This window comes from Lonchura striata, chromosome 34 (assembly GCF_050655825.1).
Source record: "Lonchura striata isolate lonStrDom1 chromosome 34, ASM5065582v1, whole genome shotgun sequence".
Lineage (NCBI taxonomy): Eukaryota > Metazoa > Chordata > Aves > Passeriformes > Estrildidae > Lonchura > Lonchura striata.
The window spans coordinates 5323070-5347155 of NC_140736.1; the positions used below are offsets into that span (position 1 = coordinate 5323070).

The 24086-nt window shown below is 53.8% G+C and overlaps 1 protein-coding gene across 11 annotated transcripts in view; it reads left to right on the forward strand.

Moving 5' to 3' along the window:
• Positions 1-624: 624 nt before the first annotated feature.
• ERCC2 (ERCC excision repair 2, TFIIH core complex helicase subunit) overlaps positions 625-24086 on the forward strand; it is a 37841-nt gene continuing 14379 nt past the window's right edge. For all 11 annotated transcript variants that reach the window (XR_014950847.1, XR_014950846.1, XR_014950848.1 and 8 more), the window contains exons 1-15: positions 625-690; positions 1858-1957; positions 2209-2286; positions 3876-3938; positions 4028-4141; positions 6472-6582; positions 8104-8220; positions 9242-9365; positions 11948-12044; positions 13739-13872; positions 17207-17375; positions 19582-19700; positions 20746-20815; positions 21786-21855; positions 23547-23648. Coding sequence is in view for 7 of the 11 variants with exons in the window: in XM_085564690.1 (XP_085420816.1) it covers positions 686-690; positions 1858-1957; positions 2209-2286; positions 3876-3938; positions 4028-4141; positions 6472-6582; positions 8104-8220; positions 9242-9365; positions 11948-12044; positions 13739-13872; positions 17207-17375; positions 19582-19700; positions 20746-20815; positions 21786-21855; positions 23547-23648 (1473 nt within the window). In the remaining 4 variants the exon portion in view is untranslated. The remainder of the gene's footprint in view (positions 691-1857; positions 1958-2208; positions 2287-3875; positions 3939-4027; positions 4142-6471; positions 6583-8103; positions 8221-9241; positions 9366-11947; positions 12045-13738; positions 13873-17206; positions 17376-19581; positions 19701-20745; positions 20816-21785; positions 21856-23546; positions 23649-24086) is intronic.

Consider the following 24086-nt stretch of genomic DNA (forward strand, 5'->3'; position numbering starts at 1 on the left):
CGGGAGGTCACGCCCCTCTCTGACCCCGCCCTCTGTGACGTCACAGCCGCAAATCCAAAAAAAATCCCCCAAAATTTTGGTCGCCCCTCCCCCAAAAATCCCAAAAAAAACCCCAAAAAATCCCCAAAAATCAAAAAAAAATCCAAAAAACCCCAAAAATCCCCAAAATTTTTGGCCGCTCTCCCCAAAGTCCTCAAAAATTTTTTTAAAAATCCAAAAAAATCACCAAAATTCCCCAAATTTTTTGTCGCCCCTCCCCCGATGTCTCCAAATGCCCCCAAAAATCCCCGAAATTTCCCCAAAAATCCAAAAAAATCTCCAAAAAAACCCCAAAATCCCCAAATTTCTTCTCATCCCCCACCCCGACAATGTCTCCAAAAATCCAAAATTTTAATCGCGCTTTCCCCAATGTCCCCAAAGATCCGAAAATTCCCCAAAAATCCCCAAAAAACCCCAAAATTCCCCAAAAATCCCCAAATTTTTCCTCTCTGCCCCCACCAGCCTCCCCCGATCCATCGCTCGGCGCTCGATTGCTCCTCCCCGGCAGCGCTCCCCCCCCCTCCCCGTGATTGGCAGCTGCGGCAGCCAATGGGAGAGCGAGGCGGGATCAGCGCTGACCAATGGGAATGCGCGGGGCCGGCGGGGGGCGGGGCCTCGGCGGCGGCGCGAGGCAGCGGCGCGAGCCATGAAGTGAGGGGGGAATTTGGGGGAATTTTGGGGAATTTTGGGAATTTTGGGGAATTTTGGGGATTTTGGGGGATTTTTGGGAATTTTGGGGATTTTCGGGGAGTTTTGGATTTTTTGGGGGGAATCCGAAGGGATTTGGGGCGATTTGAGGGAGATTTTGGGGGTTTGGGGTGAAATTTTGGGAGTTTTGGGGTGAATTTCGGGGGGATTTTTTTGGGAAATTGGGGGGAATTTTCGGGATTTTGGGAAATTTGGGGGCGGTTTGGGGGAGACTTTGAGGGAATTCGAGGGGATTTGGGGGGAATTTTGGGGGGAATTGGGGAGATTTTGGGGGATTTGATGGGAATTTGGAAGGATTTGGGGGAGTTTTGGGGGAATTTTGGGGATTTGAGGGAATTTTGGTGAATTTGGGAGGATTTGGGAGGGTTGGGCAGAATTTTGGGGGAATTTGGGAAATTCGAGGGAATTTTGGGGGGTTCTGGGGGAGTTTGAGGGGTTTGGGGAGTATTTTGGGGCTTTTTGTGGGAATTTTGGGGTAATTTTGGAGGAATGTTGGGACCTTTTTGGGATTTTGGGGGTTTTGGGAGGATTTGAGGGGATTTGGGGGGAATCTTGGGGTTTTTTTGGCGGGGATTTGAGGGGATTTTGGAGGATTTGAAGGGATTTGGGGGGAATTTGGGGTTTTGGGGGAGATTTGAGGGGATTTCGGTGAATTTTGGGGAAATTTTGGGGTTTTGGGGGAATTTGGGGGGGATTTTGGTGAATTTTGATGGATTTTTTGGGCTCTTGGGAGGAATTTTGGGGTGATTTTGGAGAATTTGAGGGGGGTTGGGGATTTTTGGGGGGATCTGAGAGAATTTTGGGACTTTTGAGCCACCCCTGCCCCCCCCCCCGAGGATCTGAGGCTGTTCAAAGGCTCCGGAACTCCCCAGGTCCCCCAAAATCCCCCAAATTCCCTCCAAAATCCCCCCAAATCCCTCGGGATCCACTCCTGGAACCCACTGGATCCCCTGGGATCCCCCAGGCTGAACGTGGACGGGCTCCTGGTGCTGTTCCAAACCCCAAAATTCCCCAAAATCCTCCCCAAATCCCCTCCAAAATCCCCTAAATCTCCCCTAAACCCCCCAAAATCCCTCGGGATCTACTCCTGGAATCCACTGGATCCCGCAGGCTGAACGTGGACGGGCTCCTGGTGCTGTTCCCCTACGAGTTCATCTACCCCGAGCAGTTCTCCTACATGCTGGAGCTGAAGCGCACGCTGGACGCCAAGGTGGGATCCACCCCGGGATCCACTGAGGGATCCACTGAGGGATCCGCCCCGGGGATCCGCCCCCGGCTGGGATTTGGGGGCCCGGGCTGCCGAATCCCGGGAAAGGATCCGGGAAATTGGGGGGAAAAAGGAGATTTTGGGGCTGCTTTGGCCTCGGGATCTGCGGGGGGGATCCACCCGCGGGATCCACCCGGACCCGGGGGATCGGGCGGGATCCGCCCCCCCTGAGCGCCCCTCCCCTCCCCCCCCAGGGCCACGGGGTGCTGGAGATGCCGTCGGGCACCGGGAAAACGATCGCGCTGCTCGCCCTCATCGTCGCCTACCAGCGGGTGCGGATCCGCCGGATCCCGCCGGATCTGGGGGGATCTGGGGGGATCCCAGGGGTCTGGAGGGGATGTGGGGGGGTTTTGGAGGGTTTTGGGGGGGTCTAGAGGGGTTTCGGGGGGATCTGGGGGGATCTGGAGAGGTTTGGAGGGGTTTTGGGGAATTTGGGGGGGTTTTGGGTGATTTGGGGGGATCTGGAGGGGTTTCGGGGGGATTTGGGGGGATCTGGGTGTGGGGTTGGGGGGGGTCTGAGGGATCCTGGGGGATCTCGGAGGGATTTTGGGGAGTCTGGGGGGGTTTGGGGGGGATCTGGAGAGGTTTGGGTGAGTTTTGGGGGGATCTGGAGGGGTTTGGGGGGATCTGGAGGGGTTTGGGGGGATCTGGAGGGGTTTGGGGGGATCTGGGGGGGATTTGGGGGGATCTGGGTGTGGGGTTGGGGGGATCTGGGTGTGGGGTTGGGGGTGGTCTGAGGGATCCTGGGGGATCTGGAGGGATTTGGGGGGATCTGGGGGGGTTTTGGGGGGGATCTGGTGGGTTTGGGGGGGGATCTGGGGGTTTGGGGGGGATCTGGAGGGGTTCTGGCAGGTCTGAAGGATTCTGGGGGGATCTGGGCTGATTTTGGGGGGGATCTGGGGGGGATCGGAGATGATCGGGGGGGATCTGGAGGGGTTTGGGGGGGGTCTGAGGGATCCTGGGGGATCTCGGAGGGATTTTGGGGAGTCTGGGGGGATCTGGGGGGGTTTGGGGGGGATCTGGGTGTGGGGTTGGGGGGGTCTGAGGGATCCTGGGGGATCTGGAGGGGTTTGGGGGGGATCTGGGGGGATCTGGAGAGGTTTGGGTGAGTTTTGGGGGGATCTGGAGGGATCTGGGGGGATCTGGGGGGGTTGGGGGGATCTGGAGGGGATCTGAGGGGATCTGGGGGTGGGGTTGGGGGGGGGTCTGAGGGATCCTGGGGGATCTTGGAGGGATTTGGGGGGATCTGGGGGGGTTTTGGGGGGGATCTGGTGGGTTGGGGGGGGGATCTGGGGGTTTTGGGGGGATCTGGGGGGGGTTGGGGGGATCTGGAGGGGTTTTGGCAGGTCTGAAGGATTCTGGGGGGATCTGGGCTGATTTTGGGGGGGATCTGGGGGGGATCGGAGACGATCGGGGGGGATCTGGGGGGATCTGGAGGGGTTTGGGGGGGGGTCTGAGGGATCCTGGGGGATCTCGGAGGGATTTGGGGGGATCTGGGGGGGTTTCAGGGGGATCTGGGGGGGATTTGGGGGGATCTGGAGAGTATTGGGGGGATCTGGAAGGATCTGGGGGGATCTGGGGGGGTTTGGGGGGATCTGGAGGGGCTTTGGCAGGTCTGAAGGATTCTGGGGGGATCTGGGCTGATTTTGGGGGGGATCTGGGGGGGATCCGAGACGATCGGGGGGGATCTGGGGGGATCTGGGAGGCTCCTGGTGGATCCCAGAGGCTCCGGATGGCTCCGGGGAGATCCTGGTGGATCCTGGGGTCTCCCCAACGCCCGGACTGGATCCCGGGGCTGGATCCCGGGGCAGATCCCGGGTTGGATCCCACTGGATCCCATCAGATCCTTTCTCCCCCCCAGGCCCACCCGCTGGAGGTCTCCAAGCTGATCTACTGCTCCCGCACCGTGCCCGAGATCCAGAAGGTTGGGGGGGGGTCCGGGGGGTCCCGGCGGATCCCGGTGGATCCCGGCGGATCCCGGTGGATCCCTGAGGATCCCGGGGCTCCCGGCAGGTGGTGGAGGAGCTGCGGAAGCTTCTGGAAGGCTACGAGAGGGAGCTGGGCCAGCCCCTCCCCCTCCTGGCGCTGGCGCTCAGCTCCCGCAAGAACCTCTGCCTGCACCCCCAGGTGGGATCCCGGGGGATCCAGGGGGATCTGGGGGGATCTGACAGGATCTGGGGGGATCCAAAGGGATCCGGGGGGATCCAAAGGGATCCGGGGGGATCCGGGGGGATCCGGGGCTCTGCCTGCACCCCCAGGTGGGATCCCAGGGGATCCAAAGGGATCCGGGGGGATCCAAAGGGATCTGGGGGGATCCTGGGGGAATCTGGGGGGATCTGGGGCTCTGCCTGCACCCCCAGGTGGGATCCCAGGGGATCCAGAGGGATCCAGGGGGATCCAAAGGGATCCGGGGGGATCTGGGGCTCTGCTTGCACCCCCAGGTGGGATCCCAGGGGATCCAGGGGGATCTGAGGGGATCCGGGGGATCCAGGGGGATCGGGGGCTCTGCCTGCACCCCCAGGTGGGATCCCAGGGGATCTTGGGGGATCTGAGGGAATCCGGGGCTCTGCCTGCACCCCCAGGTGGGATCCCAGGGGATCCAAAGGGATCTGAGGGGATCCGGGGGGGACCCGGGCCTCTGCCTGCACCCCCAGGTGGGATCCCAGGGGATCCAAAGGGATCTGGGGGGATCTGAGGGGATCCAAAGGGATCTGGGGCTCTGCCTGCACCCCCAGGTGGGATCCTATGGGATCCAAAGGGATCCAGGGGGGATCTGGGGCTCTGCCTGCACCCCCAGGTGGGATCCCAGGGGATCCAGGGGGATCTGAGGGGATCCAGAGGGATCCGGGGGGATCTGGTGGGATCCAGGGGGGTCCGGGGCTCTGCCTGCACCCTGAGGTGAGATCCCATGGGATCTGAGGGGATCCAAAGGGATCCGGGGGGATCTGGGGCTCTGCCTGCACCCCCAGGTGGGATCCCAGGGATCCAGGGGGATCTGATGGGATCGGGGGGGGGGGTGGTCCAGGGGGAATTTGGGATCCCAGGACTGTGGGTAGATCCCAGTGGATCCCGCAGGTCTCGGCTCTCCGCTCCGGCCGGGAGGGGACCCCAGGGGGGGGATCAGGGAGATCCCAGGGGGATTGGGGGATCCCAGGGGGATTTGGGGATCCCAGGGCTGTCAGTGGATCCCGTCTGATCCCCGAGATCCCTCAGGTCTTGGCTCTCTGCTCAGGCCAGGAGGGGATCCCAGGGGGATTGGGGGATCCCAGGGGGGATTGGGGATCCCCTGGCTGTCAGTGGATCCCGGTGGATCCCGTCTGATCCCGGGATCCCGCAGGTGTTGGCGCTGCGCTCCGGCCGGGGGGGGATCCCAGGGGATTGGGGGATCTCAGGGGGGATTGGGGATCCCAGGGCTGTCAGTGGATCCCATCAGATCCCCGGATCCCGCAGGTGTCGGTGCTGCGCTCCGGCCGGGAGGTGGATCCCAGGGGGATCCCGGGGGATTTGGGGATCCCAGGGGTGTCAGTGGATCCCGTCTGATCCCCGGATCCCGCAGGTGTCGGCGCTGCGCTCCGGCCGGGAGGGGGATCCTGGGGGGGATCCCGGGGGGATTGGGGGGATCCTGGGGGGATTGGGGGATCCCAGGGGTGTCAGTGGATCCCGTCTGATCCCGGGATCCCGCAGGTGTCGGCGCTGCGCTCCGGCTGGGAGGGGATCCCGGGGGGGATTGGGGGATCCCAGGGGGATTGGGGATCCCCTGGCTGTCAGTGGATCCCGGTCGATCCCATCGGATCCCGGGATCCCGCAGGTGTTGGCGCTGCGCTCCGGCCGGGAGGGGATCCCGGGGGGGATCCCAGGGGGGATTGGGGGATCCCGGGGGGATTGGGGATCCCAGGGGGATTGGGGATCCCAGGGCTGTCGGTGGATCCCATTGGATCCCCGAGATCCCTCAGGTCTTGGCTCTCTGCTCAGGCCAGGAGGGGATCCCAGGGGGATTGGGGATCCCAGGGCTGTCGGTGGATCCTGTCTGATCCCGGGATCCCGCAGGTGTCGGCGCTGCGCTCCGGCCGGGGGAGATCCCAGGGGGATTGGGGATCCCAGGGGGGATTGGGGGATCCCCTGGCTGTCAGTGGATCCCGGTGGATCCCATCGGATCCCCGGATCCCGCAGGTGTCGGCGCTGCGCTCCGGCCGGGGGGGGATCCCAGGGTGGATCCCGGGGGATTTGGGGATCCCGGGGGGGATTGGGGATCCCAGGGGTGTCAGTGGATCCCGGTGGATCCCGTCTGATCCCGGGATCCCGCAGGTGTCGGCGCTGCGCTCCGGACGGGGGAGATCCCAGGGGGATTGGGGATCCCGGGGGGGATCCCGGGGGATTGGGGGATCTCAGGGGGGATTGGGGATCCCAGGGCTGTCAGTGGATCCCGGTGGATCCCGTCTGATCCCCGGATCCCGCAGGTGTCGGCGCTGCGCTCCGGCCGGGAGGTGGACAGCCGCTGCCTGGCGCTCACGGCCTCCTACCTGCGGGAGAGCCCCGGCACGGCCCGGCCCCGCTGCAGCTTCTTCCAGGTGGGATCCGGGGGGATCCCGAGGGATCCGGGGGGTCCCACAGGGATCCGGGGGGGATCCGGGGGGTCCTGAGGGGTCCCAGAGGGATCCGGGGGATCCAGGGGGTCCCAGAGGGATCTGGGGGGGATCCTGGGGGTCCCAGAGGGATCTGGGGGGGTCCTGAAGGGTCTGAGGGGGTCCTGGGGGGATCACAGCCCCATTTCTGTGCCCCATTCCCATTTTTGAAGCCCCCAGCCCCATTTTTGGAGCCCCCAGACCCATTTCTGTGCCCCATTCCCATTTTTGGAGCCCCCAGCCCCATTTCTGTGCCCCAATTCCCATTTTTGGAGCCCCAATTCCCATTTTCGAAGCCCCCAGCCCCATTTCTGTGCCCCAATTCCCATTTTTGAAGCCCCCAGATCCATTTTCGAAGCCCCCAGCCCCATTTCTGTGCCCCATTCCCATTTTTGAAGCCCCCAGCCCCATTTCTGTGCCCCAATTCCCATTTTTGGAGCCCCCAGCCCCATTTTCAAAGCCCCCAGCCCCATTTTTGGAGCCCCAATTCCCATTTTCGGAGCCCCCAGCCCCATTTTCGAAGCCCCCAGACCCATTTTTCTCCCCCCCAGGAGTTCGAGGCGCGGGGCCGGCAGAGCCCCCTCCCCATTTCAGAGCCCCCAGCCCCATTTCTGTGCCCCAATTCCCATTTTTGGAGCCCCCAGCCCCATTTCTGTGCCCCAATTCCCATTTTCGAAGCCCCCAGCCCCATTTTTGGAGCCCCCAGCCCCATTTCTGTGCCCCAATTCCCATTTTCGAAGCCCCAATTCCCATTTTTGGAGCCCCCAGCCCCATTTCTGTGCCCCAATTCCCATTTTCGAAGCCCCCAGCCCCATTTTCGAAGCCCCCAGCCCCATTTTTCTCCCCCCCAGGAGTTCGAGGCGCGGGGCCGGCAGAGCCCCCTCCCCATTTCAGAGCCCCCAGCCCCATTTCTGTGCCCCAATTCCCATTTCTGTGCCCCAATTCCCATTTCTGTGCCCCAATTCCCATTTTTGGATCCCCCAGCCCCATTTCTGTGCCCCAATTCCCATTTTTGAAGCCCCCAGCCCCATTTCTGTGCCCCAATTCCCATTTTTGGAGCCCCCAGCCCCATTTCTGTGCCCCAATTCCCATTTTCGAAGCCCCCAGACCCATTTTTGGAGCCCCAATTCCCATTTTTGGATCCCCCAGCCCCATTTCTGTGCCCCAATTCCCATTTTCGAAGCCCCCAGCCCCATTTCTGTGCCCCAATTCCCATTTTTGGAGCCCCAATTCCCATTTTTGAAGCCCCCAGACCCATTTTCTCCCCCCCAGGAGTTCGAGGCGCGGGGCCGGCAGAGCCCCCTCCCCATTTCAGAGCCCCCAGCCCCATTTCTGTGCCCCAATTCCCATTTTTGGAGCCCCAATTCCCATTTTCGAAGCCCCCAGCCCCATTTCTGTGCCCCAATTCCCATTTTCGAAGCCCCCAGCCCCATTTTCGAAGCCCCCAGACCCTTTTTCTCCCCCCAGGAGTTCGAGGCGCGGGGCCGGCAGAGCCCCCTCCCCTTCGGGGTTCACAACCTGGATGATCTGCGGAGCCTCGGGCGGCAGCGCGGCCTCTGCCCCTACTTCCTGGCCAGGGCCTCGGTGAGAGCCAAAACAGCCCAAAATTACCCCAAAATATCCTTAAAGTGTTCCAAAATATCCCAAAATATCCTTAAAGTGTCATAAAATATCCTTAAAGTGCCATAGAACATCCCCAGCTGCCACTACTGCCTGGCCAGGGCGTCAGTGAGAGCCAAAATATCCCAAAATTTACCCAAAATATCCTTAAGGTGTTCCAAAATATCCCAAAATATCCTTAAAGTGTCATAAAATATCCTTAAATATCCTTAAAGTGCCATAGAACATTTTCAGGTGCCCCTGCTTCCTGGCCAGGGCCTCGTTGAGAGCCAAAATATCCTAAAATTTACCCAAAATATCCTAAAATCACCCCAAAATCCACCCCGAAGGACCCCAAAACACCCTGGGGGACCCCAAAATCCCCTGGGGAACCCCAAAATCCCCAAAATCTCCCCAAAATCCTCCCTGGGGAACCCCAAAACTGCCCTAAACCACCCCAAAATCAACCTGGGGAACCCCAAAATTCCCTGGGAAACCCCAAAATCCCCTAAATCTCCCCAAAATCCTCCCTGGGGAACCCCAAAACTGCCCTAAAAGACCCCAAAACCCCCTGAATGACCCCAAAACCGCCCTGGGGAACCCCAAAATCCCCAAAATCTCCCCAAAATCTGCAGCTGGCCCACGCCAGCGTGGTGGTGTACAGCTACCACTACCTGCTGGACCCCAAAATCCTCCCTGGGGAACCCCAAAACTGCCCTAAAACACCCCAAAATCCCCTGAATGACCCCAAAATCAACCTGGGGAACCCCAAAATCCCCAAAATTCCCCAAATCTCCCCAAAATCTGCAGCTGGCCCACACCAGCGTGGTGGTGTACAGCTCCCACTACCTGCTGGACCCCAAAATCCTCCCTGGGGAACCCCAAAACTGCCCTAAAACACCCCAAAATCCCCTGAATGACCCCAAAATCCCCCTGAATGACCCCAAAATCCCTCTGGGAAACCCCAAAATCCCCAAAATTCCCCAAATCTCCCCAAAATGTGCAGCTGGCCCATGCCAGCGTGGTGGTGTACAGCTACCACTACCTGCTGGACCCCAAAATCGCGGGGCTGGTGTCGGCCGAGCTCGCCCGCTCCTCGGTCGTGGTGTTCGACGAGGCGCACAACATCGGTGAGACCCGGAACCCCAAAATCCCAAAATATCAACCCCAAAAACCCGAAATCCCAAAATATCAACCCCAAAATCCCAAAATATCAACCCCGAAAACCCAAAATCCCAAAATATCAACCCCAAATTCCCAAAATATCAACCCCAAAACCCCAAAATCCCAAAATATCAACCCCAAAACCCCAAAATCCCAAAATATCAACCCCAAAATCCCAAAATATCAACCCCAAAATCCCAAAATATCAACCCCGAAAACCCAAAATCCCAAAATATCAACCCCAAAAACCCAAAACCTGGACCCCAAAAACCCAAAACCTGAACCCCAAAAACATGAACCCCAAAAACCCAAAACCTGAACCCCAAAATCCCAAAATATCAACCCCAAAAACCCGAAATCCCAAAATATCAACCCCAAAAACCCAAAATATCAACCCCAAAAACCCGAAATCCCAAAATATCAACCCCAAAATCCCGAAATATCAGCCCCAAAATCCCAAAATATCAACCCCGAAAACCCAAAATCCCAAAATATCAACCCCAAAAACCCAAAATCCCAAAATATCAACCCCGAAAACCCAAAATCCCAAAATATCAACCCCGAAAACCCAAAATCCCAAAATATAAACCCCAAAATCCCAAAATATCAACCCCAAAACCCCAAAATCCCAAAATATCAACCCCAAAATCCCAAAATATCAACCCCAAAATCCCAAAATATCAGCCCCAAAATCCCAAAATATCAACCCCAAAAACCCAAAATATCAACCCCAAAATCCCAAAACCTGGACCCCAAAATCCCAAAACCTGAACCCCAAAATCCCAAAATATCAACCCCAAAAACCCAAAATCCCAAAATATCAACCCCAAAATCCCAAAACCTGAACCCCAAAATCCCAGAATATCAACCCCAAAAACCCAAAATCCCAAAATATCAACCCCAAAATCCCAAAACCTGGACCCCAAAAACATGAACCCCAAAAACCCAAAACCTGAACCCCGAAATCCCCAAATCCCAAATTATTCAACCCCAGAACCCCAAAAACCCAAACCCTGAAGCCCAAAATCCCCAAATCCCAAAACCTGAACCCCAAAAACCCAAAATCCCAAAACCTGAACCCCAAAACCCCAAACCTGAACCCCAAAAACCCAAAATCCCAAAACCTGAACCCCAAATCCCAAACCTGAACCCCAAAAACCCAAAAACCTGAACCCCAAAAACCCAAAATCCCAAAACCTGAACCCCAAAAACCCAAAAACCTGAACCCCAAAATCCCAAAATCTGAACCCCAAAAACCCAAAATCCCAAACCTGAACCCCAAATCCCAAAAACCCCAAAAACCCACCCCAAACCCCAAAAATCCCAAAATATTCAACCCCAAAATCCCACCTGGAACCCCAAAATCCCAAACCCTGAACCCCAAAAACCCAAAATCCCAAAATATTCAACCCCAAAAACCCCAAAAATCCCAAACCCCAAAAACCCCAAAAATCCCAAAACCCATTTTTTGGGGATATTTTTCGGGTGGGTTCGGGATGATTTTTGGGTTATTTTTGGGTGTTTTTGGGGTTTTCGGTGGGTGTTTTTGGGGTTTTTTGGGTGTTTTTGGGTGGGTGTTTTCGGGATATTTTTTGGGCGGGTTCAGGACGTTTTTTGGGTTGTTTTTGGACGTTTTTGGGGTTTTTGGTGGGTGTTTTTGGGTGGGTTTTTTGGGTGTTTTTGGGTGGGTGTTTTTGGGATATTTTTCGGGCGGGTTCGGGACATTTTTTGGGTTATTTTTGGGTGTTTTTGGGGTTTTTGGTGGGTGTTTTTGGGGTTTTTTTGGGTGTTTTTGGGTGGGTTTTTTGGGGATATTTTTTGGATTGATTCGGGACGTTTTTTGGGTTATTTTTTGGGGTTTTTGGGGTTTTTGGTGGGGTTTTTTGGGTGGGTTTTTTGGGGATATTTTTCGGGCGGGTTCTGGATGTTTTTTGGGTTATTTTTGGCTGTTTTTGGCCGTTTCTGACCCTCTCCCCCGGCAGACAACGTGTGCATTTTGTGGGTTTTTTGGGTTATTTTTGGGTGTTTTTGGTGTTTTTTGGGTGTTTTTGGGTGGGTTTTTTGGGGATATTTTTCGGGCTGATTCTGGACATTTTTTGGGTTATTTTGGCTGTTTTTGGCCGTTTCTGACCCTCTGCCCCCGGCAGACAACGTGTGCATTTTGTGGGGTTTTTGGGGTTATTTTGGGCTGTTTTTGGGGTTATTTTTGGGGTTTTTTGGGTGGTTTTGGGTGGGTGTTTTCGGGATATTTTTTGGGCAGGTTGGGGACGTTTTTTGGGTTATTTTTGGGTGTTTTTGGGGTTTTTGGTGGGTGTTTTTGGTGTTTTTTGGGTGGTTTTGGGTGGGTGTTTTCGGGATATTTTTTGGGCAGGTTCAGGACATTTTTTGGGTTATTTTTGGGGTGTTTTTGGGGTTTTTGGTGGGTGTTTTTGGGGTTTTTGGTGGGTGTTTTAGGGTGGGTTTTTTGGGGATATTTTTTTGGCAGGTTCTGGACGTTTTTTGGGTTATTTTGGGGGTTTTTGGCCGTTTCTGACCCTCTCCCCCGCAGACAACGTGTGCATCGAGGCCATGGGCGTCAGCATCACCCGGCGGGCGCTCGACCGCTGCCAGGCCAACGTGGCCGCGCTGCAGAGCCACGTCCGGCGGTCGGGGTCAAAGGGCACCGGGGGGTCAAAGGGCACCGGGTCAAAGGGCACGGGTTTGGGGTCAAAGGGCACCTGGTCAAAGGGCACGGGTTTGGGGTCAAAGGGCACCGGGGGTCAAAGGGCACCGGGGGGGTCAAAGGGCACCGGGTCATAGGGCACGGGTTTGGGGTCAAAGGGCACCGGGGGTCAAAGGGCACCGGGGGGGTCAAAGGGCACGGGGGGTTAATGGGCACAGGTTTGGGGTCAAAGGGCACCGGGTCAAAGGGCACTGGGGGGGTCAAAGGGCACGGGTTTGGGGTCAATGGGCACATGTTTGGGGTCAAAGGGCACTGGGGGGGTCAAAGGGCGCCGGGGGTCAAAGGGCACCTGGGGTCAATGGGCACAGGTTTGGAGTCAAAGGGCACCGGGTCAAAGGGCACGGGGAGGTCAAAGGGCACGGGTTTGGGGTCAATGGGCACAGGGGGTCAAAGGGCACCGGGGGGTCAAAGGGCGCCGGGGGTCAAAGGGCACGGGTTTGGGGTCAATGGGCACGGGTTTGGGGTCAGGTTTGGGGTCAGGGATGGATTTGGGATCTCAGGGGGATCCCAGGGATGATTTTGGGGATCTCAGGGATGATTTTTGGGATCAGGGATAATTTTTGGGATCCGGGATGATTTCTGGGATCTCAGGGATGATTTCTGGGATCCCAGGGATGATTTTTGGGATCTGGGATAATTTTTGGGATCCGGGATGATTTCTGGGATCTCAGGGATGGATTTTGGGATCTCAGGGATGGATTTTGGGATCAGGGATGGATTTTTGGGATCCCAGGGATGGATTTTGGGATCAGGGATGGATTTTGGGATCCCAGGAATGATTTTTGGGATCCATTCCAGGCTGAAGGAGGAGGATTCCCAGCGCCTGGCCCAGGAGTACCAGCGCCTGCTGCAGGGGCTGCGGGGTTGGGATGGATTTTGGGATCTCAGGGATGGATTTTGGGATCCCAGGGATGGATTTTGGGATCAGGGATGATTTTTGGGATCCGGGATGGATTTTTGGGATCCCAGGGATGATTTTTGGGATCTGGGATGATTTTTGGGATCAGGGATGATTTTTGGGATCTCAGGGATGGATTTTGGGATCCCAGGGATGGATTTTGGGATCTCAGGGATGGATTTTGGGATCTCAGGGATGATTTTTGGGATGGTTCCAGGCTGAAGGAGGAGGATTCCCAGCGCCTGGCCCAGGAGTACCAGCGCCTGCTGCAGGGGCTGCGGGGTTGGGATCTCAGGGGGATCCCAGGGATGGATTTTGGGATCAGGGATGATTTTTGGGATCAGGGATGGATTTTTGGGATCCGTTCCAGGCTGAAGGAGGAGGATTCCCAGCGCCTGACCCAGGAGTACCAGCGCCTGCTGCAGGGGCTGCGGGGTTGGGATGGTTTTTGGGATCCCAGGGATGATTTTTGGGATCCGGGATGATTTCTGGGATCCCAGGGATGATTTTTGGGATCCCAGGGATGATTTTTGGGATCCGTTCCAGGCTGAAGGAGGAGGATTCCCAGCGCCTGGCCCAGGAGTACCAGCGCCTGCTGCAGGGGCTGCGGGGTTGGGATGGTTTTTGGGATCCCAGGGATGATTTTTGGGATCAGGGATGGATTTTGGGATCAGGGATGATTTCTGGGATCCCAGGGATGATTTTTGGGATGGTTCCAGGCTGAAGGAGGAGGATTCCCAGCGCCTGGCCCAGGAGTACCAGCGCCTGCTGCAGGGGCTGCGCGAGGCCGGCGCCGCCCGCGACTCCGACCTGCTCCTGGCCAACCCCGTCCTGCCCGAGCAGATCCTGCACGGTGCGGGGCCCGTTCCTGACCCATTTCCCCCGTTTTTTACCCCATTTTCCCGACTTTTTACCCCATTTCCCCATTTTGTACCCCATTTCCCCATTTTGTACCCCATTTCCCCCATTTTTTACCCCATTTCCCCATTTTTTACCCCATTCCCCCATTTTTTCCCCCATTCCCCCATTTTGTACCCCATTCCCCCATTTTGTACCCCATTTCCCCCATTTTTAACCCATTTTCCCCATTTTGTACCCCATTTCCCCATTTTGTACCCCATTTCCCCATTTTGTACCCCATTTCCCCCATTTTTTACCCCATTTCCCCCTTTTTTACCCCATTTACCCCATTTTTTACCCCATTTCCCCATTTTTTACCCCATTTCCCCATTTTGTACCCCATTTCCCCCATTTTGTACCCCATTTCCCCCATTTTTTACGCCATTTCCCCCATTTTTTACCCCATTTCCCCCATTTTTTACCCCATTTCCCCATTTTGTACCCCATTCCCCCATTTTGTACCCCATTTCCCCCATTTTTTACCCCATTTCCCCCACTTTTACCCCATTTTCCCCCATTTTGTACCTTTTTTCCCCCACTTTTTACCCCATTCCCCCACTTTTACCCCATTTTCCCCCATTTTGTACCCCATTTCCCCCATTTTTTACCCCATTTCCCCCCACTTTTTACCCCAGTTTTCCCCATTTTTTTCTCATTTTAACCCCATTTTAACCCTGTTTTTTACCCCATTTTTTCCCATTTTTACCCCATTTTAACCCTGTTTTTTCCCAATTTCTTCCCCATTTTCCCCCATTTTTTACCCCATTTTTCCCCATTTTTCCCCATTTTTTTCCCATTTTAACCCCATTTTTCCCCATTTTTTTCCCATTTTAACCCCATTTTTCCCCATTTTTCCCCCATTTTAACCCTGTTTTTTCCCATTTTTTCCCCATTTCCCCCCATTTTTTACCCCATTTTTCCTCATTTTTTCCCCCATTTTAACCCTGTTTTTTCCCATTTTTTCCCCATTTTTCCCCATTTTTTACCCCATTTTCCCCCATTTTTTCCCATTTTAACCCCATTTTTTCCTATTTTTTTCCCATTTTGACCCCATTTTTCCCCATTTTTTTTCCCATTTTAACCCCATTTTTTTCCCATTTTTTTTCCCATTTTAACCCCATTTTTCCCCATTTTTTCCCCCATTTTAACCCTGTTGATTCCCGTTTTTTTCCCATTTTTTCCCCCATTTTTTACCCCATTTTTCCCCATTTTTTTCCCATTCTAACCCCATTTTTTTCCCATTTTTTTCCCATTTTAACCCTGTATTTTCCCATTTTTTTCCCCATTTCCCCCCATTTTTTACCCCATTTTTACCCATTTTTTTCCCATTTTAACCCCATTTTTACCCATTTTTTCCCATTTTTTTCCCATTTTTTACCCCATTTTTTCCCATTTTAACCCCGTTTTTTCCCATTTTCACCCTATTTTTCCCCGTTCCAGAGGCCGTCCCGGGCAGCATCCGCACGGCCGAGCACTTTGTGGGGTTTTTGGGGTGGTTTTGGTGTTTCTGGGTGTTTCTAACCCCATTTTTCCCCATTTTAACCCCGTTTTTCCCATTTTAACCCCGTTTTTTCCCATTTTACCCTATTTTAACCCCGTTTTTTCCCATTTTTCCCCATTTTTCCCCGTTCCAGAGGCCGTCCTGGGCAGCATCCGCACGGCCGAGCACTTTGTGGGGTTTGGGGTGGTTTTGGTGTTTTTGGGTGTTTCTAACCCCGTTTTTCCCCATTTTAACCCCGTTTCTTCCCATTTTACCTTATTTTAACCCCGTTTTTTCCCGTTTTTTCCCATTTTTTCCCATTTTTCCCCATTTCTCCCCATTCCAGAGGCCGTCCCGGGCAGCATCCGAACGGCCGAGCACTTTGTGGGGTTTTTGGGGTGGTTTTGGTGTTTCTGGGTGTTTCTAACCCCGTTTTTCCCCATTTTAACCCCGTTTTTCCCCATTTTACCCTATTTTAACCCCGTTTTTTTCCCTTTTTTCCCATTTTACCCTATTTTAACCCCGTTTTTTCCTCTTTTTTCCCATTTTCACCCTATTTTTCCCCATTCCAGAGGCCGTCCCGGGCAGCATCCGCACGGCCGAGCACTTTGTGGGGTTTTTGGGGTGGTTTTGGTGTTTCTGGGTGTTTCTAACCCCGTTTTTCCCCATTTTAACCCCGTTTTTCCCATTTTAACCCCGTTTTTTCCCATTTTACCCTATTTTAACCCCGTTTTTTCCCGTTTTTCCCCGTTTTTCCCCATTTTTTCCCCATTCCAGAGGCCATCCCAGGCAGCATCCGCACGGCCGAGCACTTTGTGGGGATTTTGGGGTGGTTTTCGTGGCTTTGGGTGTTTCTAACCCCGTTTTTCCCCATTTTAACCCCGTTTTTTCTCATTTTAACCCCGTTTTTTCTCATTTTAACCCCGTTTTTTCTCATTTTAACCCCGTTTTTTTCCCATTTTACCCTATTTTAACCCCGTTTTTTCCCCTTTTTTCCCATTTTCACCCTATTTTTCCCCATTCCAGAGGCCGTCCCGGGCAGCATCCGAACGGCCGAGCACTTTGTGGGGTTTTTGGGGTGGTTTTGGTGATTTTGGGTGTTTCTAACCCCGTTTTTCCCCATTTTAACCCCGTTTCTTCCCATTTTACCCTATTTTAACCCCGTTTTTTCCCCTTTTTTCCCATTTTCACCCTATTTTTCCCCATTCCAGAGGCCGTCCCGGGCAGCATCCGAACGGCCGAGCACTTTGTGGGGTTTTTGGGGTGGTTTTGGTGTTTCTGGGTGTTTCTAACCCCGTTTTTCCCCATTTTAACCCCGTTTTTCCCCATTTTACCCTATTTTAACCCCGTTTTTTTCCCTTTTTTCCCATTTTACCCTATTTTAACCCCGTTTTTTCCTCTTTTTTCCCATTTTCACCCTATTTTTCCCCATTCCAGAGGCCGTCCCGGGCAGCATCCGCACGGCCGAGCACTTTGTGGGGTTTTTGGGGTGGTTTTCGTGGTTTTGGGTGTTTCTAACCCCGTTTTTCCCCATTTTAACCCCGTTTTTCCCCATTTTAACCCTGTTTTTTCCCATTTTACCCTATTTTAACCCCGTTTTTTCCCGTTTTTCCCCATTTTTTCCCCATTCCAGAGGCCGTCCCGGGCAGCATCCGCACGGCCGAGCACTTTGTGGGGTTTTTGGGGTGGTTTTCGTGATTTTGGGTGTTTCTAACCCCGTTTTTCCCATTTTAACCCCGTTTTTTCCCATTTTACCCTATTTTAACCCCGTTTTTTCCCATTTTTCCCCATTTTTTCCCCATTCCAGAGGCCGTCCCGGGCAGCATCCGCACGGCCGAGCACTTTGTGGGGTTCCTGCGCCGCCTGGTCGAGCACCTGCGGGCGCAGCTGCGCGGGCCCCGCGTGCAGCAGCTCAGCCCCCCGGCCTTCCTGCGGGAGCTGCGCGAGCGCGTCTGCATCGAGCGCAAGCCCCTCAGGTCTGACACCCCAAAAAACGGGTGTGGAAACCCCAAAAAATGGCATTGGGACCCCAAAAATGGGATTGGGACCCCAAAAATGGGATCAGGACCCCTAAAAACCTCCCTGGGTTCCTGCGGGAGCTGCGCGAGTGCGTCTGCATCGAGCGCAAACCCCTCAGCTCTGGCACCCCAAAAACACCAAAAAATGGGATTGGGACCCACAAAAATGGGATCTGCACCCCCAAAAATGGGTTTGGGACCCCAAAAATGGGATTGGGACCCCCAAAATTCCCTAAAAACCCCCCCGGCCTTCCTGCGGGAGCTGCGCGAGCGCGTCTGCATCGAGCGCAAGCCCCTCAGGTCTGGCACCCCAAAAACCCCCAAAAAATGGGATTGGGACCCCAAAAAATGGGATTGGAACCCCCAAAAATGGGATTGGGACCCCAAAAAACGGGATTGGGACCCCCAAAATTCCCTAAAAACCCCCCCGGGTTCCTGCGGGAGCTGCGCGAGCGCGTCTGCATCGAGCGCAAGCCCCTCAGGTCTGACACCCCCAAAAACCCCCAAAAATGGGATTGGGACCCCCAAAAATGGGATTGGGACCCCCAAAAATGGGATTGGGACCCCAAAAAATGGGATCGGGACCCCTAAAAACCCCCCCGGTTCCTGCGGGAGCTGCGCGAGCGCGTCTGCATCGAGCGCAAGCCCCTCAGGTCCGGCACCCCCAAAAACCCCAAAAAATGGGATTGGGACCCCCAAAAATGGGATTGGGACCCCAAAAAATGGGATTGGGACCCCAAAAATGGGATTGCGACCCCCAAAATTCCCTAAAAACCCCCCCGGTTCCTGCGGGAGCTGCGCGAGCGCGTCTGCATCGAGCGCAAGCCCCTCAGGTCTGGCACCCCAAAAACCCCCAAAAATGGGATTGGGACCCCCAAAAACGGGATTGGGACCCCCAAAAATGGGATCAGGAATCCCAAAAAATGGGATTGGGACCCCAAAAATGGGATTGGGACCCCTAAAAACCCCCCGGTTCCTGCGGGAGCTGCGCGAGCGCGTCTGCATCGAGCGCAAACCCCTCAGGTCTGGCACCCCAAAAAACGGGATCTGCACCCCAAAAAACGGGATCTGCACCCCAAAAAACGGGATCTGCACCCCAAAAAACGGGATTGGGACCCCAAAAAATGGGATCGGGACCCCTAAAAACCCTCCGGCCTTCTTGCGGGAGCTGCGCGAGCGCGTCTGCATCGAGCGCAAGCCCCTCAGGTCTGGCACCCCAAAAACCCCCAAAAAATGGGATTGGGACCCCAAAAACGGGATTAGGACCCCCAAAAATGGGATCGGGACCCCAAAAAATGGCATTGGGACCCCCAAAAATGGGATCGGGACCCCAAAAATTCCCTAAAAACCCTCCCGGGTTCCTGCGGGAGCTGCGCGAGCGCGTCTGCATCGAGCGCAAGCCCCTCAGGTCTGACACCCCAAAAACCCCCAAAAAATGGGATTGGGACCCCCAAAAATGGGATTGGGACCCCAAAAATGGGTTTGGGACCCCAAAAAACGGGATTGGGACCCCTAAAAATGGGATCTGCACCCCTAAAAACCTCTCTGGGACCCCTAAAAGCCTTGAAAAAATGGGATTGGCACCCCAAAAAAACCAAATTTTGGAGTTTTTGGGGTGTTTTTTTGGGGTTTTTTTGGGTGGTTTTTGGGGTTTTTGGGGTTTTTGGGATGGTTTTGGGGGTTTTTGGGGTCCCTGAGGAGGATTTTGGGGTGGTTTTGGGGGTTTTTGGGGTCCCTGACCCCCAAATTCGACTCCCCCAGGTTCTGTGCCGAGTGGCTCCACTCCCTCCTCCGCATCCTCCCCTTGGGGGTTTTGGGGAGGTTTTTGGGGGTTTTGGGGTTTTTGGGGTGGTTTTTGGGGTTTTTGGGGTCCCTGAGGAGGATTTTGGGGTGGTTTTTGGGGTTTTTAGGGTCCCTGAGGAGGATTTTGGGGTGGTTTTGGGGGTTTTTGGGGTCCCTGACCCCCAAATTCGGCTCCCCCAGGTTCTGTGCTGAGCGGCTCCACTCCCTCCTCCACACCCTCCCCATGGGGGTTTTTGGGGAAGTTTTTGGGGTTTTGGGGGGTTTTGGGGTGGTTTTTGGGGTTTTTGGGGTGGTTTTTGGGGTTTTTGGGGTCCCTGAGGAGGATTTTGGGGTCCCTGACCCCCAAATTCGGCTCCCCCAGGTTCTGTGCCGAGCGGCTCCACTCCCTCCTCCGCACCCTCGCCCTCCCCGACGTCGCCGACTTCTCCCCGATCACCCTCGTGGCCAATTTCGCCACCCTGGTCAGCACCTACAGCAAAGGTGGGCAAAAAAACCCCAAAATACCCCAAAAATAGCCCAAAAATAGCCCAAAAATATCCTAACAATATCCCCAAAATACCCTAAAAATATCCCAAAAATATCCCCCAAAATACCCTAAAAATATCCCCCAAAATATCCCAAAAATATCCCCAAAATATCCCCAAAATACCCCAAAAATATCCCAAAAATATCCTAACAATATCCCCAAAATACCCTAAAAATATCCCAAAAATATCCCAAAAAAATCCCCCAAAATATCCCAAAAATATCCCAAAAATATCCCCAAAAATACCCCAAAACCCTGGTCAGCACCTACAGCAAAGGTGGGCAAAAAAACCCCAAAAATATCCCAAAAATATCCCAAAAATATCCCGAAAATATCCCAAAAATATCCCAAAACCCTGGTCAGCACCCACAGCAAAGGTGGGCAAAAAAACCCCAAAATACCCCAAAAATATCCCAAAAATAGCCCAAAAATATCCCCAAAATTCCCCACAAAATCACCAAATCTTCCCCCCAAACCCTAAAAAACCCCCAAAATTCCCCCAAAACCCCAAAATTCCCCCCAAAATACCCCAGAAACCCCCAAAATTCTACCCAAAATCCCCCAAAAAAACCAAAATTCCCCCAAACCCCCCCCCAAAATACCCCAGAAACCCCCAAAATTCTACCCAAAATCCCCAAAAAACCCAAAATTCTACCCAAAATCCCCAAAAAACCCAAAATTCCCCCAAACCCCCCCCAAAATACCCCAGAAACCCCCAAAATTCTACCCAAAATCCCCAACAAAACCCAAAATTCCCCCAAAATTCCCCCCAAAATCCCCCAAAAAACCCAAAATTCCCCCAAAATTCCCCCCAAAATCCCCCAAAAAACCCAAAATTCTACCCAAAATCCCCAACAAAACCCCAAAATTCCTCAAAAACCCCCAGAAATCCCCAAATCTTCCTCCAAAAATCCCCAAATCTTCCCCCCAAACCCTCCAAAAACCCCAAAATTCCCCAAAATTGCCCAAAATTGCCCAAAATTGCCCCAAATCCCGCAGGTTTCACCATCATCATCGAGCCCTTCGACGATCGCGCCCCGAGCGTCTCCAACCCCGTCCTGCACTTCAGGTTTTTGGGGAGATTTTGGGGGATTTGGGGATTTTTGGGGATTTTTGGGATTTTGAAGGTTTTGAGGGGGGTTTGGGGAATTTTTTTGGGGGGATTTTGGAGGATTTGGGCTTTTTTGGGGGGGTTTTGGGGGATTTTTAGGGGATTTTGGGGTTGTCTTCGGGGGGATTTTGGGAGGTTTAGGGGAATTTTGGGGTTTTTTGGTGAGATTTTGGGGTTTTTTAGGGGAATTCTGAGGGGATTTTTGGGGGGGATTCTGGGGTGATTTTTGGGGTTTTTTGGGGAGATTCTGAGGGATTTTGGAGGGTTTTTTAGGGGATTTTGAGGGATTTTTGGGGGTTTTTTGGGGGGATTCTGAGGAATTTTGGGGCGTTTTTTAGGGGATTTTGAGGGATTTTTGGGGTTTTTTTTGGGGCATTTTGAGGGGATTTTTGGGGGGATTCTGAGGAATTTTTGGGGGGATTCTGAGGGATTTTGGAGGGTTTTTTAGGGGATTTTGGGGGATTTTTGGGGGGATTCTGAGGGGATTTTTGGGGGGATTCTGAGGGATTTTGGGGCGTTTTTTACGGGATTTTGAGGGATTTTTGGGGTTTTTTTTGGGGCATTTTGAGGGGATTTTTGGGGGGATTCTGAGGGATTTTGGAGGGTTTTTTAGGGGATTTTGAGGGATTTTTGGGGGTATTATGAGGGGATTTTTGGGGGGATTCTGAGGGGATTTTTGGGGGTTTTTTCAGGGGATTTTGAGGTTTTTTTGGGGGGATTCTGAGGAATTTTTGGGGGCATTCTGAGGGGATTTTTGGGGGGTTTTTCAGGGGATTTTGAGGTTTTTTTGGGGGGATTCTGAGGGGATTTTTGGGGGGTTTTTCAGGGGATTTTTGGGGGGTTTTTCAGGGGATTTTTGGGGGGTTTTTCAGGGGATTTTGAGGTTTTTTTGGGGGGATTTTAAGGGAATTTTGGGGTCCCCCCCCAGCTGCCTGGACGCCTCCATCGCCATCCGGCCGGTGTTCGAGCGCTTCCAGTCGGTCATCATCACCTCGGGGGTGAGACCCCAAAAATCCCCAAAATCTCCCAAAAAATCACCCCAAAATCAGCCCAAAAATACCCCAAAAATACCCCAAAAATCCCCTCATCATCACCTCGGGGGTGAGACCCCAAAAATCCCCAAAATCACCCCAAAATCACCCCAAAAATATCCAAAATATCCCCTCATCATCAATTCGGGGGTGAGAGCCCAAAAATCCCCAAAATCACCCCAAAAATCACCCCAAAATCACCCCAAAAATACCCCAAAACATCCCTTCATCATCACCTCGGGGGTGAGAGCCCAAAAATCCCCAAAATCACCCCAAAAATACCCCAAAAATATCCAAAATATCCCCTCATCATCACCTCGGGGGTGAGACCCCAAAAATCCCCCAAAAATCCCCAAAATCACCCCAAAATCACCCCAAAATCACCCCAAAAATACCCCAAAAATATCCAAAATATCCCCTCATCATCACCTCGGGGGTGAGAGCCCAAAAATCCCCCAAAAATCCCCAAAAATCACCCCAAAATCACCCCAAAAATACCCCAAAAATATCCAAAACATCCCCTCATCATCACCTCGGGGGTAAGACCCCAAAAATCCCCAAAATCACCCCAAAATCAGCCCCAAAAATATCCAAAATATCCCCTCATCATCACCTCGGGGGTGAGAGCCCAAAAATCCCCAAAATCTCCCAAAAAATCACCCCAAAATCACCCCAAAATCACCCCAAAAATACCCCAAAAATCTCCTCATCATCACCTCAGGGGTGAGACCCCAAAAATCCCCAAAATCACCCCAAAAATCCCCCCAAAATCAGCCCAAAAATACCCCAAAAATACCCCAAAAATCCCCTCATCATCACCTCGGGGGTGAGACCCCAAAAATCCCCAAAATCACCCCAAAATCACCCCAAAAATACCCCATAAATTCCTCTCAAAAACCCCAAACCCCCAGAAACGCCCAAAATCTCCCTAAAAAAATTCCAAATTCTCCCAAAAACTCCAATTCCCCCGCCAAGAAACCCCTTAAAAACCCCAAAATCCCCCCATAAAAACCCCAAATCCCCCCAAAAAAACCCAAATCCCCCCAAAATCTCCCCGAAAACCCAAAAATCCCCCCAGAAAACCCCAAAATCACCCCAAATACCCCCAAATCCCCCTAAAAACCCCCCAAAAATCCTCCCCAGAGATTCCCTAAAATCCCCCCAAAACTCAAAATTCCCCCCTAAAATCCACACAAAACCCCTCAAAATCCCCCAAAACCCCCCAAAAAAACCCCCACATCCTCCCAAAATCACCCAAAAAACCCCAAAATCCCCCTAAAAACACCAAAAAAACCCCAAAATCCCCCCAAAGACTCCCTAAAATCCCCCCAAAAAACCCAAAATTCCCCCAAAAAACCCCTTAAAATCCACACAAAACCCCCCAAAATCCCCCCAAAACCCCAAATAAAAACCCCCAAAATCACCCAAAAGACCCCAAAATCCCCCTAAAAACCCCCCAAAAATCCCCCCCAGAGACTCCCTAAAATCCCCCCAAAAAACCCAAAATTCCCCCAAAAAACCCCTTAAAATCCACACAAAACCCCCCAAAATCCCCCCAAACCCCCCCCAAAAAAAAACCCCAAATCCCCCCAAAAACCCCAAATCCCCCCAAAATCCCCCAAAATCCCCAAATCCCCGACCCGTGCCCCTTTTCCCAGACTTTGTCCCCGCTGGAGTTTTACCCCAAAATCCTGGGATTCCGCCCCGTTACCATGGCAACGTTCAGCATGAGCCTGGCCCGGGACTGCCTCTGCCCCATGGTGGGGGGTTTGGGGGGTTTGGGGGGATTTTGGGGGGATTTTGGGGGGGTTTGGGGGGGTCCTGGGGGGGTTTTGGGGGGATTTGGGGGGATTTTGGGGGATTTGGGGGGGTTTGGAGGTGTTTTGGGGGGATTTTGGGGGGTCCTGGGGGGGTTTGGGGGGGTTTGGGGGGTTTTGGGGGGATTTGGGGGGGTTTGGGGGATTTTGGGGGGTTTGGGGGGTCTGGGGGGGTTTGGGGGGATTTTGGGGGGTCCTGGGGGGATTTCGGGGGGAATTTGGAGGGTTTTGGGAGGGTTTGGAGGGGCTTTGGGGGGATTTTGGGGGGTTCTGGGGGAATTTTGGGGGGATTTTGGGGATCCTGGGGGGGTTTGGGGGGATTTGGGGGGGTTTGGGGGCGGAGCTGGGGGGATTTTGGGGGGTTCTGGGGGGATTTTGGGG